Source organism: Gymnodraco acuticeps, unplaced genomic scaffold (assembly GCF_902827175.1).
Source record: "Gymnodraco acuticeps unplaced genomic scaffold, fGymAcu1.1, whole genome shotgun sequence".
Lineage (NCBI taxonomy): Eukaryota > Metazoa > Chordata > Actinopteri > Perciformes > Bathydraconidae > Gymnodraco > Gymnodraco acuticeps.
Window position 1 is genome coordinate 2,173,799 of NW_022992216.1, and position 16,919 is coordinate 2,190,717.

General features: G+C 42.4%; 1 protein-coding gene across 2 annotated transcripts in view; it reads left to right on the top strand.

Annotated features, from left to right (window-relative positions):
* cpne2 (copine II) overlaps window positions 1-16,919 on the top strand; it is a 97,647-nt gene that overhangs the window by 55,873 nt on the left and 24,855 nt on the right. For both annotated transcript variants that reach the window (XM_034205891.1, XM_034205892.1), the window contains 3 exons: window positions 1,583-1,716; window positions 2,426-2,480; window positions 3,036-3,087. In XM_034205891.1, the coding sequence (XP_034061782.1) occupies window positions 1,583-1,716; window positions 2,426-2,480; window positions 3,036-3,087 (241 nt within the window). The remainder of the gene's footprint in view (window positions 1-1,582; window positions 1,717-2,425; window positions 2,481-3,035; window positions 3,088-16,919) is intronic.

Sequence of the window (16,919 nt, forward strand, 5' to 3'; positions counted from 1 at the left end):
CCCCCACGACTACGCCTCGAAATCCGATCCATGTATATTACAAACAGGATTGGTGACAAAGCGCAGCCCTGGCGGAGGCCAACCCTCATCGGAAATGGGTCCGACTTACTGCCGAGGACCCGGACACAGCTCTCGCTTTGGGAGTACAGAGATTAGATGGCCCTGAATAGAGACCCCATACTCAGCACCTCCCACAGTAACTCCTTGGGAACTCGGTCATACGCCTTCTCCAAGTCTACTAAACACATGTAGACCGGATAAGCGTACTCCCAGGCCCCCTCCAGGATCCTTGCGAGAGTAAAAAGCTGATCCGTCGTTCTACGACCAGGACGGAATCCGCATTGTTCCTCCTCAATCTGAGGTTCGACAATCGGCCTGACCCTCCTTTCGAGTACCTTAGAGTAAACTTTCCCGGGGAGGCTGAGTAGTGTGATGCCTCTGTAATTAGCACACACCCTCTGACCCCCCTTTTTGAAAAGGGGAACCACCACCCCGGTCTGCCACTCCTTCGGTACTGTTTCCGACTTCCACGCAACGTTGATGAGACGTGTCAACCATGACAGTCCCTCAACACCCAGAGCCTTCAGCATTTCTGGGCGGATCTCATCCACCCGGGGCTTTGCCACTGTGGAGTTGTTTGACGACCTCAGTGACCTCCCCCCGGGAGATTGGTGTTGATCCCCCGTCATACTCCAGCTCTGCCTCTAACAGAGTTGTCGGGTTCAGGAGTTCCTCAAAGTGTTCCTTCCAACGCCCCAACACTTTACAGGCAGTTTTAAACTCTTAAAAAGTTCTAAAACCAGAGGATATTTGGAAGAAGGAAAACTCTACAATTTGTGAATCCAGATGCTAAGACAGTTAGTTATAGTTACATAGTTTAACATAAAACTGCTTACTGATCCTTTAATAGAGAAACACATCAAACCATTAGTTGCTCCATCTAAGTGAAGCAGTATGTTTCACATTGAGAGCTATCATTAAATTCCTCATCCAACAAATAGTTGTAGACAGTGGAGTTGAAATGCATAACAGTATTAAAAATCATAGCATATGTAGTAACTAGATGAACCAATTTACCCTTTATATTCCCATCAGAATATACTCGGCCGCCACTGCGTCAGGCCGTTGTGTCCTTGGGCAAGACACTTTACCCGCATTTGCTCCTGTGGGTAATGTCTGCAGTAATGACTTTTACATGTCTAATATGTGTAATGTGTACCTGTAAAGCGCTTTGAGCACCTGTAAAAGCACTCTAATAAAAAATGTAATGCATTATTATTATTATTATTATTACTGCACAGCAAGGAATCAATAAAACAGTCATTTGTATTTTATGTCAAAAGAGATTAAACCATTCCTGTTTGTTTGTTTGCTGTTGCTGCTGCCTCATTTATTCACCTGTCATTGTGCTATAGTAGGTGATTCAGCTTTGATAACTTATTGGAGAAGCCGGTAATAAAGGAAACAGATAACAACCCTCAACAATTAACTTATCCTGAGCTCATCAGAACATCCCTAATGTAAAAACACTGCAGCTTTTCTAAAATGACCTCTTATATGACACTTCTTTGTATTTCTTTAGGTTGGAATAGACTTCACAGCATCTAATGGGAACCCTCGAGAGCCGTCCTCCCTCCACTACATTAACCCACTTGGCAGCAACGAGTATCTCGCTGCCATTTTAGCTGTGGGACAAATTATACAGGACTATGATACGTGAGTCTTTTTGATCAGATACAGAACTACAGTTATCCTAATGTAAAGTAGGTATAATATGTAATAGTTATGCAATTAAATGTCTGAAAAGGATTACACATGTGTAATTTTTGGAGTAGTGTTCTTACATCATCCCAAACGTTTTTCGACTGTTTTCAAACCAAGGCCCTAAATTCAACCCATACACATTTTTTTTTTAAATTTGTAATAGCGTCATCTTTGTTGGCTGAAATCAGAAGCTTTACTAAATTGACATGTATCCTGTTATCAGCCATATCGTGACAATATGTTTTGTTGGCTTTGTTATTGTTTTTTTTTATTTGTATTTCAAATAGGATATATGGATATTTAACAGGAATGGCACCTTAAGTGCCTTTAGACAAACACTGCTTCAAAACTGCTATATTAAGTATTTTAACTGGTTTTACACACCTTGATTGTTTGCTTTGGACCACCCAAAGACTAAAAGCATGAGAGGAGATTGGCCTGGGGCCATATGAGAAAGACGCTTATGATGCTGTGTCTCTACAAAGACCAGAGTGACGGATTTTTGCAAACTTAACTGTGTACTGTCGTCACTGTGGGTTTTGTAGTAACAAGTAACAGGATTCTGTTTGCTGTCTAAATCCAGTTTATTGAATTTGAATGAAAAAACAAACAAGCAGGTTTAACTAATGTTCAAAATCTGTTGTCATGGTTTCCTCCTCAGCGACAAAATGTTTCCTGCTCTGGGATTTGGAGCCCAACTCGCACCAGACTGGAAGGTGTGTGTGTGTGTGTGTGTGTGTGTGTGTGTGTGTGTGTGTGTGTGTGTGTGTGTGTGTGTGTGTGTGTGTGTGAGTGTGTGTGTGTGTGTGTGTGTGTGTGTGAGTGTGTGTGTGTGTGTGTGTGTGTGTGTGTGTGTGTGTGTGTGTGTGTGTGTGTGTGTGTGTGTGTTTCTTGGTGTTGTTGTTATTGTTGTTTGTGTGTGTATGTGTGATACATGTACAACAGTATGTGTGTATGCACAAAAAAGGGAGGAGGGTTTACATGCAGACTTGTAGTTAAAACATGCCTATACAGTATAATACATGTATTTGACACACACACACACAGGAGATAAAGCTGTTAGCAATATTATACATGCATATTGACATGATTACGCATACGCAACTGTCAACCCATCTGTGTTGCCATGGTACTGAGCTGATGAAAAGGACAAAGAAAAGAGCCGTTCAGAGAGCGGGAGGGAGGGAGAAAGTGTGGGAGAAACGGACAGTATTTATTTTAAAGTGTAATGAAGAAGCAATATCATGGTCTGTGTTTCTCGTCTACGACAGGTGTCACATGAATTTGCCATCAACTTTGACCCTACAAACCCCTTCTGTTCAGGTGAGTAACTGTGTAGTAGTCTCACACTCCATCCATGACCATGCTGCTGATTTAAATCATGCATTGGTTTTTATTTTCTCAAATGGATCCTTTGAGTCTGATTGTCTTCTTGAAGGACAGAGGGTGTCATATTGGTATGCTGTATAAACTGTAAAGCCCCCTGAGACAGATGTTATATTTGTGATATTGGGCTATATAAATAAACTTTGATTGATTGACTGATACAAATGTCGACATATATAGCATAGCACAATAGTATTAGCTGAAAACACAGTCGCTAATCTATGCTTATAGGTTGTAATGGTAAATGGACTGTCCTTATATAGCGCTTTTATATAGTCTTATCGACCCCTCAAAGCGCTTTACATAGTACGAATCGTTCACCCCTTCACACCTCATTCATACAGAGCGACACATTCACAAACCGTTTGATCAGGAGCCCAAGTATCTTGCCCAAGGATACATCGACATGTTGACTGCACGGGCTGGTTGAAAGACGACCACACTCTCCCGCAGCCACAGTCACTGTAAACTTCTAAAATTGAAATGTTCAAGTGATTCAAGTGACACTAGAATATAATCCCATTTCCTCTTTTAAAATGTTAATATGAGGCTTTAATGCCATTGTGATGTTATATAATATTTAAATAAAGAACATTAATATATACAGATAAAGAGCTTAATATATAAACATCACTGCAACAGTGTTCTTCAGCTTTACTAGAATGGGTGACAAGCAGTAAAAAAAAGCAACCCGGTATCACGGCAAGACGTGAACATGTGACGATTTACCATGCTGGGAGACATGAAGATGTCAAGATTTCGTCCCTTCAAACGTGACAGTTACACGGTATTGTTAACCCATGTTAACCAGTGGAGAAATACCCGGAAATGCCAAGCAAATGCTACCCCGACGGTCGGTTGTTATTGTCAATATTAATATAATAATGATTTATTTTTTAATAGTCACACTCGATTGCCGATTTTCTTGTTGCCCCAGCTGGTCGACACCTCTTTTAGCAGAAACAAAGGCTACATTAATGTATTAAATCGATGTTAATCCATGCGTGTGGATGTGGAATTAACGGACGTGACGTTGTGCGATTGCGTTGCCAGGCAACAGATTCGGTTCATGTTAATTTACAAACTCTTCAACTACAACCGTAGTTATATTTAAAAACATGTTAGAAGGCCTCAGGAAATACTTTAATGTAAATTTAAATGTGAAGGAATGTGTGTATAACAAAATACATCCGTCATAAACTAAACCGGAAACAGACGTAAGCGAGATCCTCAGCTCGATGATTGGATGGTTTAGCCGCAATGCACGCTGGGATTTGGTGTTAATGCTATGTGAAATCCCAAAACATTTTTTTTAAATGAAATAATACTTTATTCCGAGTGTGCTTGCTTTTCTCTTTGAAAGTCATCACATAACGGCATTGTAATACACGGTTCGGCTGCATTCAATATTACATATCTGCCGTAGTTCTCTATTTATAGAGCCCTGATGAGAAGACTTCGAGACAAACAGGAATAACTGCCACCAAAACTGAAAACGTGACGTGGATCATAAATATATCAGCAATTAAACAACATCTTACATTTATTTTCACACAATACGTCTCCTTGCAGTATCAACACTAATTTGGCTTATGTCTTTATTAGGATCCCCATTAGCACTAGCATGAGCATTGGCTATTCTTCCTGGGGTCGTCACACACTCAAAACATACATAAACATACAACAAAATTAAAACAAAACAAAAGACTGTAAATTGCTTCATACAGCAATTTACAGTGCTGTATGAAGTGAAAACTAAAATGGTCATCCAATTATCGCCATCCTATGGCCAAACAAAAGTAAATACAAATAAGTGTACATAATAATATGCATACATAGCCACAGGCACAGTTCAAATTTACTTTATAATACTTAAATATTTTTTTAGCAACCTTTTGTAATGTACTTGAGAATTTTCCTGAATGATGTGAACCGGTAAAGAGTTCCAGCTGATCATGGCTCTGTCCATGACTGTTTTCTGTCCCATATTTGATTTAGATTTGGGTAATACAAACCTTGCTTCTATTGTATGTCGTGTTTGATAGTCATGTTGTGCATATTGCGCTATAAACCTTTGTGATAATATATCTGACTGACTTTTATATTTGATCCAATTGGTAGATTGGCTGTATTTACACCATAACGGTGCACAGCTGATAGAAAGGGACACCTGGTTGTTAAAGCACGTTATTGAATTTTATTATTTTATTATTAGATATTAATAGGATCCCTATAAAGTATATTCATTACTCGTTATTCTCTACTAATAGTTAATCAAAGACTGTATATAATGACTATTTTTGACTAATGAATGAAAAACTTGGGTCACAGGTTCCTCAACAGTGCATTACAAGACATCTATCAATATGTGTGTATACCTCCACCATTAAACTGTCTTTCTTATACTATCTACATACATCTTATAAGAGTATAATACATATGTATTGTGCTGTCCCCGGTATATGTAGTGTATATAACTTAACAGCCAGATAAACTCCCTCCGTACACCAAGACTCTGAAGACGTGAATCCTTTGCCCACAGGTTTAATGATATAAGGATGGTGTGAAACTAAAAATAAACAAGACAAAATATCAATTCTATGATCATTTCTACATACACAAATATGTGACCCGCTCTATCGAAATCAGTCGGAAGTCGCAACGGCTCATTTCAAAATAAACGTGGATTTACGTAAAAAACTATTTTTTCGGGGTTCGGGTGTTTTGTTTGATTTTAAACAAACAAAGTCTTAGCTTTCAGAATATGAAACTTTTATTTCGAAAATCACACGATAAATACATGTTTGAAGCTTGTAAAGGGAAGATGAGGCACCTCTCACTCGCAATCTGCTCTTCCGCAGCGCCGCCCCCCCTCCATCCGGCTGAAATTATGAATGTAAGAATATAGTAATCAGATAACACGGCAGGGTCCGTTACAGTTTGTTTTCATCTGATTTCAATTAAACAAAGTCGTAGCTTTCAGAATATTAAACTTGTTTCGGCAAATTCAGATGATAAATACAACTTTGAAGCTTGTAACGGCATAGTTACAAGCGGAGAACGGAGTAACTTAACGTCACAGCAGGCATAAGAACAGCCGGTGTTTCTCGTGAGTGTTTTCCCCGGGAAACAAACACAATACACACAAACGCAAAATTACACAAACACACACACGCATACACACACACTCGCGAGCTTCCCCTCCAAACGAAAATATCTTCCCTCCGTAGTATTTTGATCATTTTCTCCACTAATAATCAATCAGATCGATGGATTCCAGAGAAGAGGAAACTTTGAAGGCCTTTTTCTCAAAATGATGACTCGGTGACAGTCATTATATAATGTGACATATTTCGCATAATATTTGGAGTACAAAAACAATCCTGATATCATTAGAAAGCTAGGAATCTCCTCTTTCCAGCAGTGTATACAACTCAAAATGTGTCTTCGGGTCAATGCGACTGATTTCGATGGAGCAGGTCACATGCACAATGTATATAAATCAACATTAATTGAATTGCCTTGTTATATTTACTGTAAGCTTTTTAATGTATTTATTGTAATTCTAGAACTTAAACAGTTATAAATGGCATCATATTTTAAACATATAATCAGCCATTTCTACATTTATTCATTTAACTCTCCTTGCATTAGCCTTGTACAATATTGAGACAACTCGGAAGATCTCCAGCATTAAACACCACAGAATACAATATTTTCTAAAAATAATCATCTGTAATTGTTAATAACACAAACATAAACAATACTTACATACGATGCGATCGAAGGCATTAAGAGTATGCAGATGTAGCTGGATTTCTAACAAACAATAACATATTGCTCACAGAGCCATGCTTTGCGTATTTCCTCTCTAATGATCACCTGACACACCCATCTGATGATGTCATCCTGATTCTTAAAAGGACCACGACTAGGCACAATAGGCACACAAAGAATAGTCCAGAAAATGCAAACAAGAGTAAACTTAGCTGCAACAGAACACTCCCCGTCTGGCGTGATACACGTCACCCAAATCTAGAACACTTCCATTACCTAGCCATCTGGGGGGCGAAGAGGCACCATCTCTGCAACCGGCCTAAGAAAGAACAAAGTCCATCCTGGGTCGATGACCTTCACCTCGACCTGATGCAACTTCCCGTTTTTGTTAGGAAAAGTCTGTGTTGTCAGTCGAAGAGGCCATTCATATCTTGGTACTTGATTTAACTGCCACTTCTTGCATGCTTCAATGATGATATCTGTGGCCTGATTGGATTCCTCAACAGTGAATTCTGCCTCGCAGCAATGCCAGCCCTTACGATAACTGTTCTTTTTTGGGGTTGCCTTGAACACACATGCGATGTGCAAGAGGCGAGTAACAGAAGGAGTGAGTGACTCCCATAAAGAGGACTTGGTAGATCGCTGGGCACCAAGCTGCTTGTGAGCTGTTGCAGTGCTCAAAGTAGACACTTGAAGCCGGATATCTGGGTCTGGACTCGGATCCACAAGATCATGGTGCTCTCAGAGATACTTGGCTTTGGCTTGGACAGAAACTTGGTTCCAGTCAGCCAGTTAGTGTCTTTTAAATGACCTGGAACCACCGAACGTGTTGCATGATCTGTGGGGTTCTGATCTGTCGGCACAAAAGGCAAATGGTCCAGATTGGGCACAGTACTTCCAAGGTGGTCAGCATCACAGGAGGTTTTCCCATCTGAATCCTGAGTGACTTGGAGAATAGGACGCTCTAGTTCTGTGGGTTTCGTGTAGAAGCTGTTGATCGTCAATGGTTTGTTGACGCTTTCTAGACAAACATTGCCTACAATGACCCACCCCAGATCTAACTTTTGAGCATAAGGCTGGTTGTGTGAGCCATTCATCTGTTTGCGAACCTTATGAACTCTGATAACGTCCCGACCCAGGAGAAGCATGATAGGGGCTTGTGGGTCAATGTCTGGGATGAGGTGTGCCACTGACTTGAGGTGTGCATGATTGAGAGCCACATCAGGGGTTGGGATCTCATTTCTGTTGTTAGGAATGTCATTGCATTCTATGAGGCTGGGTAATGGGATGTGGACAGTTCCATCCAGAGACTCAACTTCATAGCCACTGGCTCTTCTTCCTGCTGATTCCTTCACTCCAGCACATGTTCTCAATGTGTAAGAAGCACTCAGACTTTGGTCACTGAACATTTCAAAGAACTGTGAACGAACTAATGATCTGTTGCTCTGTTCATCCAAAATTGCATACAGTTTAATTGCTTTGTCTTTGTGGCCTGATGGATATACATTTACAAGACATATTTTGGAGCAGGATCTACCTGCCAGATCTCCGCCACAGACGTTTGTGCATTTGGTGGTGACATGAGGAGGAGGTGAAGTTTTTTCCTCCTTCCCGCCATGCTCTGGAGCAGGGAGCACCTCCTCCATCCAGGGTGTGGGTCCAGGGTGAAGTGCTGTATGGTGTCTTTCACTTTTGCATTTAAAACATTGAATTTTCATTTTACAGTTCTTCGCGAAATGTGATGACGAAGAACAGCATCTGAAGCACACATTATTCTCTTTTAGGAATGCTTTACGCTCATCAATGGGCTTTGCTCGGAATGTACGACATTTGCGGAGTGGATGTGGCTTTTCATGTATCGGACACATTTTATCAAAGTCCTCAGATCTTGTTGGGGGCTCACCGGTTTCAGTAACGACTCCGGGGAAGATCTCTGTTTTGTGGACAGAGACCTCCCGATATTTGTTTGGTTTCCAACCTGTCTTATCATTCTGTTTAGCTGTGTCTGTGTGGGAGGCGAAGTTGAAGCTCGGATCATTCCTCATGATAGCCTCCTGGCTGACAAAGTTCACGAAGAAGTCAAAGGGTGGATAGTGGACAAGATTTTGCCGCTTGTAGGATGCACCGACTGATGCCCACTTTTCCTGCAGACCAAATGGAAGCTTCTGAACTATTGGGTTGACGCCTCTGGCTGTGTCGAGGAAGGAGAGACCAGGAAAGTCTCCCTCTGCTTTGGCAGATTGAAGTTCCATTAATAGATCACTTAACTTTGTCAGTTTGGAATAATCTTGATTTGTTATTTTAGGAAAGGTGTCAATGTGTTTGAACAGAGTGTCTTCAATGACTTCTGGTGAGCCATATGTTCGCTCGAGTCTGTCATGTCATGTCATTGCTAATCCTGCTTCGGGGTGATTTATGTGTATTGCTCTTATCTCTTCGACGTGTTGTCTTGCCTCGTTACCAAGCCACCTGTGCAGAAGATCCATCTCCTCACTTGGTGTCAGGTTTAAACCCCGGGTTGCGGTCTGGAAAGACCGTTTCCATGCTCTGTAATTCTGAGGTTTTTCATTGAATTGAAGCAAACCTGTAGCAACAAGCTTGTGCCATGCAAAATATCTCACAAAGTCATTCAGGTTTGAGTCGTCGTGATTGTAATTTGGAGACATGGGATGGGGCGATGAGGAAGGATTACCACTGTGGTTTTGAGGCATAGGCGGCGCGTGAGGCTCAGGTTTTGGAAGGCTAAATAACTTTTTTTCATCTTACGCTGCCCCAGCGTCTATAGAAAAGAGATCAACTCAGTGAAAGCACCGCCTGCTGACCGATCAGAGCTCAGTGTGCGGAGTTTAAATCTATCAAGTCACATTACAGGAAAAAGGAAATACAGTTTGAACTGCCGTATGCAGGGGAGACGCCGACGTGTCGCACTTATCATTCATATCACATCATCAATCAGATCATCGATCTCACATCGATATCACAATATTTCCTTATCTGAGTCAGCTTCTCGAGCCGTATCTGGCCGTGCAACACTTAGTTACATTGTCACATATACTGTATGCAGACGTATTATTTTAAGCAACACATTAAGTTGACGAAACACTCAACTCAAATGTAATAAAGTCAGATCCCCTCGTGTCTTAGATGGGGCAGTATCATAAAACTGTTGTACGCTTTCAAACACTCTGTAGTTTATTTTTTAACGAGTTGTTCTGTATTCACCTTGCAGCAACTATGTGGCTTGTATCCTGGATTATATGTTTAAGTCATCATGGATGTTTAAAGTTCATTTGTCTAATATTAGTTTACTTTTCATTAATGAAGTATGATGTTGCGCTGTCAGTACACTTGTCCCTGTTTGTGATTGGTCAAATGTAGCTAATCCCGCCCCTTTCACGTGAACGCGCTCTCAGCTGGTGAGAGAAACCCTGGCTCGATTTACCGAGTTGATAACCAGCGTCGTAGGACCGCTTAGCGAGATCTCGTTTGTTAGGGTTAGTTAAGATAACTCAAACGTATCCAGGGTATGTTGAACTGGCTTCGTACAGGGCACAGGTGGCTGCATAGCAGCGCTAATGTCGAAGACACACACATTAGACATTATATTTTTATTTTACCAGGATGCAGTTACACAAATATTTGGGAAGGCTTAGCCTTCCTTAGCCTACAGCACCCGCTGCCCCTGTTTTGAGGCCTGTAATACTGTCCAGGAGTACAACGGTTGTTCTCAAACTTTACATTGCGTGAACCACGAGCACACTCGTCTCTGTTGATGCCAGGCTGCAGTGAGGTAAGTTGAGGTGATTGGGATCCAAGATTGGTTTGATGGAGAATGAAAGGTTTGGCTTCTGGTTTGAGCTGTGAATGCCTTGCTTTGTATTTGCTGGTACATAATGATCACTTAGTTGAGGTTTAGCCTCCGTTATTTTGGCTTGGTCAACAACATATTGCTGTGTGCGTAACACTGCTTCCAATGATACAGAGCGTAAACATTTTTTCCTCCTTTCTTTCTCAATGTCTAAATCCTCAGCAGCTTCGAATACTTCTGCTTCAGCTCCGCAGCTGTCTCTTTCTGTATGTTGAGCATTTCCATATATGCTTCCAACTTAGCTTTTTCCAGCCTTAGATTAATTTCCTCTTCGGCGTAGGAAAGACGTGCTTTAGCTGCTTCTGCTCACGTTTTCAGTTTTGGCGGCAGTTGTTCCTGTTTGTCTAAAAGTCTTCTCATCAGGGCTCTATAAATAGAGAACTCCGGCAGATATGTAATATTTAATGCAGCCGAACAGTGTATTACAATGCCGTTATGTGATGACTTTCAAAGAGAAAAACAAGCACACTCGGAATAAAGTATTATTTTATTTTTTTTAAATGTTTTCAGATTTCACATCGCATAAACACCAAATCCCAGCGTGCATTGCGGCTAAACCATCCAATCATCGAGCTGAGGATCTTGCCTACGTCTGTCTCCGGTTTAGTTTATGACGGTATTTTGTTATACACACATTCCTTCACATTTACATTTTAATTTACATTAAAGTATTTCGTGAGGCCTTCTAACATGTTTTTAAATATAACTACGGTTGTAGTTGAAGAGTTTGTAAATTAACATGAACCGAAGCTGTTGCCTGGCAACGCACAACGTACAACGTCACGTCCGTTAATTCCACATCCACACGCATGGATTAACATCGATTTAATACATTAATGTAGCCTTTGTTTCTGCTAAAAGAGGTGTCGACCAGCTGGGGCAACAAGAAAATCGGCAATCGAGTGTGACTATTAAAAAATAAATCATTATTATATTAATATTGACAATAACAACCGACCGTCGGGGTAGCATTTGCTTGGCATTTCCGGGTATTTCTCCACTGGTGAACATGGGTTAACAATACCGTGTAACTGTCACGTTTGAAGGGACGAAATCTTGACATCTTCACGTCTCCCAGCATGGTAAATCGTCACATGTTCACGTCTTGCCGTGATACCGGGTTGAAAAAAAGATCTGGGTGCTCCTGTCAGATGCTATATTTGAGTAAATAACAACTTCACACTTCACCTACACACTCTACACAAGACATTTCTCTAAATTGGCAGTATGAATGCTACGCTACCAAACATTTGCTCCTGACCAAAGCAGATATGATGTGGAGCGGTGCATTCACATGTATTAATTCACAGCTTCTCTGCTGTTGAAGACTATAAATACATTCATTGTGATTGGTAACAGACATTCATGGTCCTCAGATGATAAATCCTAATGATTTTGGTATTATCCTGAATCTTCTCTAGCGCCACAATGAGGTTGTTATGTGGTTCTGTAGGATGGATGGATAAGAAATGTAGTTCCCAAAGTCATGCTCCCATCAGAATAATTGTAAATGCTTGAATGAGCCCCTGATATTCCATTTAGCATCCTCATCAGGTCAATATTTATATATTATAATATATATATATATATATATATTTGTAATCTCCTTCCCTTGATCTATCTACAATAGAATATATTTGTAATTCGTCAGTACTTTACACCTTGTTTTGATATTTTTGCAGGCGGTTATGCTTAATAAAAAAAAATTCAAAAACATATTTGTGCGTACATATTTGTGTGTACTCCACAAATGCACTTTCTTTGTAAGGTTAGCAAACTATGACACTACAGCTCATATTTTCTTGGAAAAACTAACTTAGCCTAAAGTCCAATGAAAAGTTTCAGGACAAAAAATAAAACCTGATTTAGAGTAGAGCAGTGATAAAGTGCTGCTATAGTTGATACAAACAACATTCTAGGTACTAACAAGTGATCATATTTTAGCAAAAAATCAAGTTTGTTTCCTTTAATTGATATGCCATATTTTGAATGTCGTAAAACAAAAAGCCATGCAGGTGATTGAGAAAGAAGGAGAGTGTTCAACAAAAGACCTCATTCACACTTCTAATTGTCTGGTTGGTTAAGCTGATACGAGTCTGAAAAAGCTGACGAGAGACAATCATCGTCAGCTTGGCCCTTGGTTAAAATGTCTCTCCATATGGAAGTATAAAGAGAGTTGGATACAGCGTTGGAGGCGTGGCCCTGTTATTTACTATGAAGGTTGCTCAGTAGAGCATGAAGCCAAAAGGACCTGACTCTCGAAAACAAAAACACCTGGATCTCCTGGCGATCCTACTCATCCATGGGGCCAATACAGCATGCACACTTTCAAATTATGTAAGCCTCTCTCCCAGAGGTGGGAGTAAGTCCTACATGTGCAAGTCATGAGCAAGTCTCAAGTCTTGACCTACAAGTATCAAGCAAGTCCCAAGTCACTGTGGTGAGAGTCAAGCAAGTCAAGTCAAGTCATTGCTCAGGTCAAGCAAGTCAAGTCAAGTCATACGAAATTCTGATGAATAAGCCCAGTTTCCGCATTTAAATCAGTTAAAAAACAGTGGTTATGAAAATGGATTCAACCCACACTATGATCTTCATTACATACACAGTTAATCATTTGAAATCTAATTTAGACCGATGACAATCATATTAGATCAATATTAACCTTAGAACTGCAGACAATATAGCTAGGACTCAAAAAGTCTGTTCAAAAAGGCAGAACTCCAGGTAAGAAAATCATACACAGGGATGCAAACACAGCTATGGTGAAAAAAGAGAGAACTATTCGAAGCAGAAAAAAAACAGTGTCAAATATACCATCTGACAAAGGCCTGTGCTATAATGCTTCAATTAACTGGCTATTCTTTATAATATACTCTGATCAATAGGAGACAGAGATGTTAAGTTATAAATCAAGGGTTTTTATTATTATTTACAGCAGGGGTGGGGAACTTAACGTGAAGAGACGTTACGCTCGTGTTGTGTTCAATGAACCTGTCATTGGCCAGGAAAAACAGACACTCGCTTGTTTAATTATTTTGCGGTCTAGATTTATTCTTCTTTTTTGAAGTGAGAAGTTGTCCGTCCGTCAGTCCGACTGACGGACTTCTCACTTCAAAAAAGACGGACCCCCCCCCCCCCCCCCAAAACGAAAACTCGTCGGTTCTCCACGAATTACACGAGTCACCCAAATCAGCGTTAAAAAAGCGGGAGGCGCCGAAAAGAGACTAATTTGCATTTGCCATTACACATATTTAATTTAAATTTCTGTTAACACTAGAAGCGCCAACAGCGTCAGCGCCTACATAGACATCATTTTCAAATCATTTAATTTGTCCCTCTTCATAATTTCCTTATAAACTAAGTAGGACGATTTAAAACTCACTTAATTGGGTTAATTTAGAAATTGCTTCAGTTTATCATCATAACAGATCAAAAAGTTCAGATTCATTTTACAATAAATCAAGGAATGAAGCACTTCTACAAACAAAAACAACATAATTAAAACATTTAAACAAACTACTAAAAGTAGATGAACTACATTATTCAAAAGTTTACAGTAACTTCTGATAATAACACAGGGGAAATAAACGAGGCATCTCTTTTTCTCTCTCTCTTTTTCTCTCTCTCTTTGTCTCTCTCTTTTTTTCTCTCTCTCTCTCTCCCTTGGCGGTTCTAGTGTTCATTTACCGTTTTGTCTTCTCTTTGCTTAATCGATTTGAAACCAAGTCTAACGTAGCTTAAACTTAACGTTAGCTTTCTAGCTAACACAACACATGCACGCACCTTTCTCTGTGGGGTTGTTTGTAGTGACGAATGAAGTTGGATGTTGTGGTGGTCGTGTCACTGATCTGTATGCTGCAGACCCTGCATATCGCTGTTCTCTTCTTATTACCGTCATCGACAAATTAATCCTTGAATCCAAACTTCACTATTTGTGGAGTGAAGCTAGCTGCTGCCATGTTAACTGACACTCCTGCCTTCTAGTGGGTTGCCAGTTCTCATTCATAACACTCCATTCGATGTCTCACTATGGGATGCGCCTCGTCGCGGAGCAAACAGAAGCATCAATCTCATTACGCCAATCCTGATTGGCTGGTGATCTTGACGTCAGCGTCAGGGAATCCACCCCCTATAAGTAGCTTGCGCTACGTCGCATGCGTCATTCAAACACCTCTTCTCGCTTCAGAGCACATCTCTATGGTAGCCGGGCTAGCTTAACAGTCCACAGACTGAACCCAAATCTAAATTTCGGTCGACGGGCGCTCGCCGGCTACTCTTTCTGCTTCGCAAGCAGACTGCTAATACTAACACACCAGTTAGTATTATAATCAACCTCGCCGTTTCTTTCCTCGGAAATTAAGATACGGTTTTGATTTTTTCAAGCTAGCAACACACCCGTTGCTAGCTTGCTTCCCTCACTACCGACACCACGGTAGCGAGGACGTTTTTCTTTTCTCTTTCTCACGGAGGAGGAAAGGATTAAAGAATATTGACACACCAGTTAATATTCTTTGAGAAAAAAGACCTACACCGTCCTTTTTTCTCCGGATTAAGGACAGGTTGGTAACACTTTTTTTTCGACGACGTACCTGTTACGAGCGGGTCCTCTCCACGCCACGCGGCGAACAAGATGGACGCCTCTCTCCCTCACACCAGAGGAGTCAGGGACTCGGAGGCTCGACTCGGAGGCTCGACTCGGAGGCTCGACTCGGAGGCTCGACTCGGAGGCTCGACTCGGAGGCTGCGGGTTGAAGATATCAGGCACAGACTCACACCAGGTCTTCTCGTCCTGCCTCGGGCTGGAACACGCCCAGGAGGCTATTGACAACCCCGGCTCGTGCGGGCATTGTGCCCGTTTCACCATAAAGAGCCTCCGCCGACGGTTAGCACGCCAAGCTAGCTTGTCGGGACAGGACCCCCTCATGTCCACTGATTTGCCGGCTGGCAATCAAGACGCGGGGGCGTCCGCCGCAGAGATTGAGCCCCTCACTGTGTCGGTCTGGGGCTCATTAACAGCGGCAGCTGCGGAACCGGAATCCCGCGCCGTGTCAGGCCGGGACCCGGTGGCGGCAAGAGACGCGGGAACGGAGCCCCACGCTTTACCAAGCTGGGGCTCCCGGCTAGACCTCACCATGGTTTCGCCCGCGGAGGATGTCCTGGAATTGGATTACATGGAGGACGAAGAGGATGCCTCTGAGTTCCTCCTGTCTGATTCGGATGAGCAAGAAGACGATATCTTCATGTCATCGGCTCAAGCTGCAAAGCCGGGAGCGATGGCTGCTCTCCCGGGCGATAGCACACCTGCTTCGCCCTGTCTGAGCATGGACCTGCAGGCCGTGTGTCAGCGTGCCGCGTCCAGGGTAGATATCCCGTGGCCCAAAATGGCCAAGGAGACGAGGAAGCATTTTCCCCAAGCAACGAGGACAAAGAGGCAACTCCTTCCGGTCTTCCCGGAGATGTTGGATGAGGTGTCGATCTCGTGGAGAGACCGACCCTTTAGCAACAAGGCCCCAATCCAGGGTTCCTCCTCCCTAGACTGTGACGGTATGGAGAGGCTCGGCCTGCTCCGCATACCGCCTATGGAACCGCTGGTGGCAGCCCACCTCCTACCGAGGATGGGCCCGTCACCAAGCAGGAACCCCATGCTGCCAGCGAAGGTGGACCGATTCCAGTCGACCATGACTGTACGGTCCTACAGAGCCGCAGCGTTGTCCGCCAGGGCTCTGAACGTTTCCTCGCTGCTAACCGCATATCAAGCGGAGCTCTGCGAGGATCTATCGAGCAATCCTGGACCGGCCGTTCTGGACGAGATGGCCGCGGTCACAGACATTTGTCTCTGTGTCCAACGCTGCGCCGTCCAGGCAACGGGCAAGGCAATGGGGATCATGGTGGTGCAGGAAAGAGCTAGATGGCTCAACCTCACCAACCTCCCAGACCGGGAAAAGGAGGATGTGCTTGACATGCCCATCGTTCCCGAGGGGATTTTCGGCTCCGCTCTCGCCTCCATGCAGAGGAGATGCGAGTCGAAAAAGAAGGAGGACGAGGCCCTCCACCTCTGCCTCCCTCGAAGGGTCCAGCCGCTGCATTCACAGCGGCAGTCCTTCGCCCAAGCTGCCTCGAACCC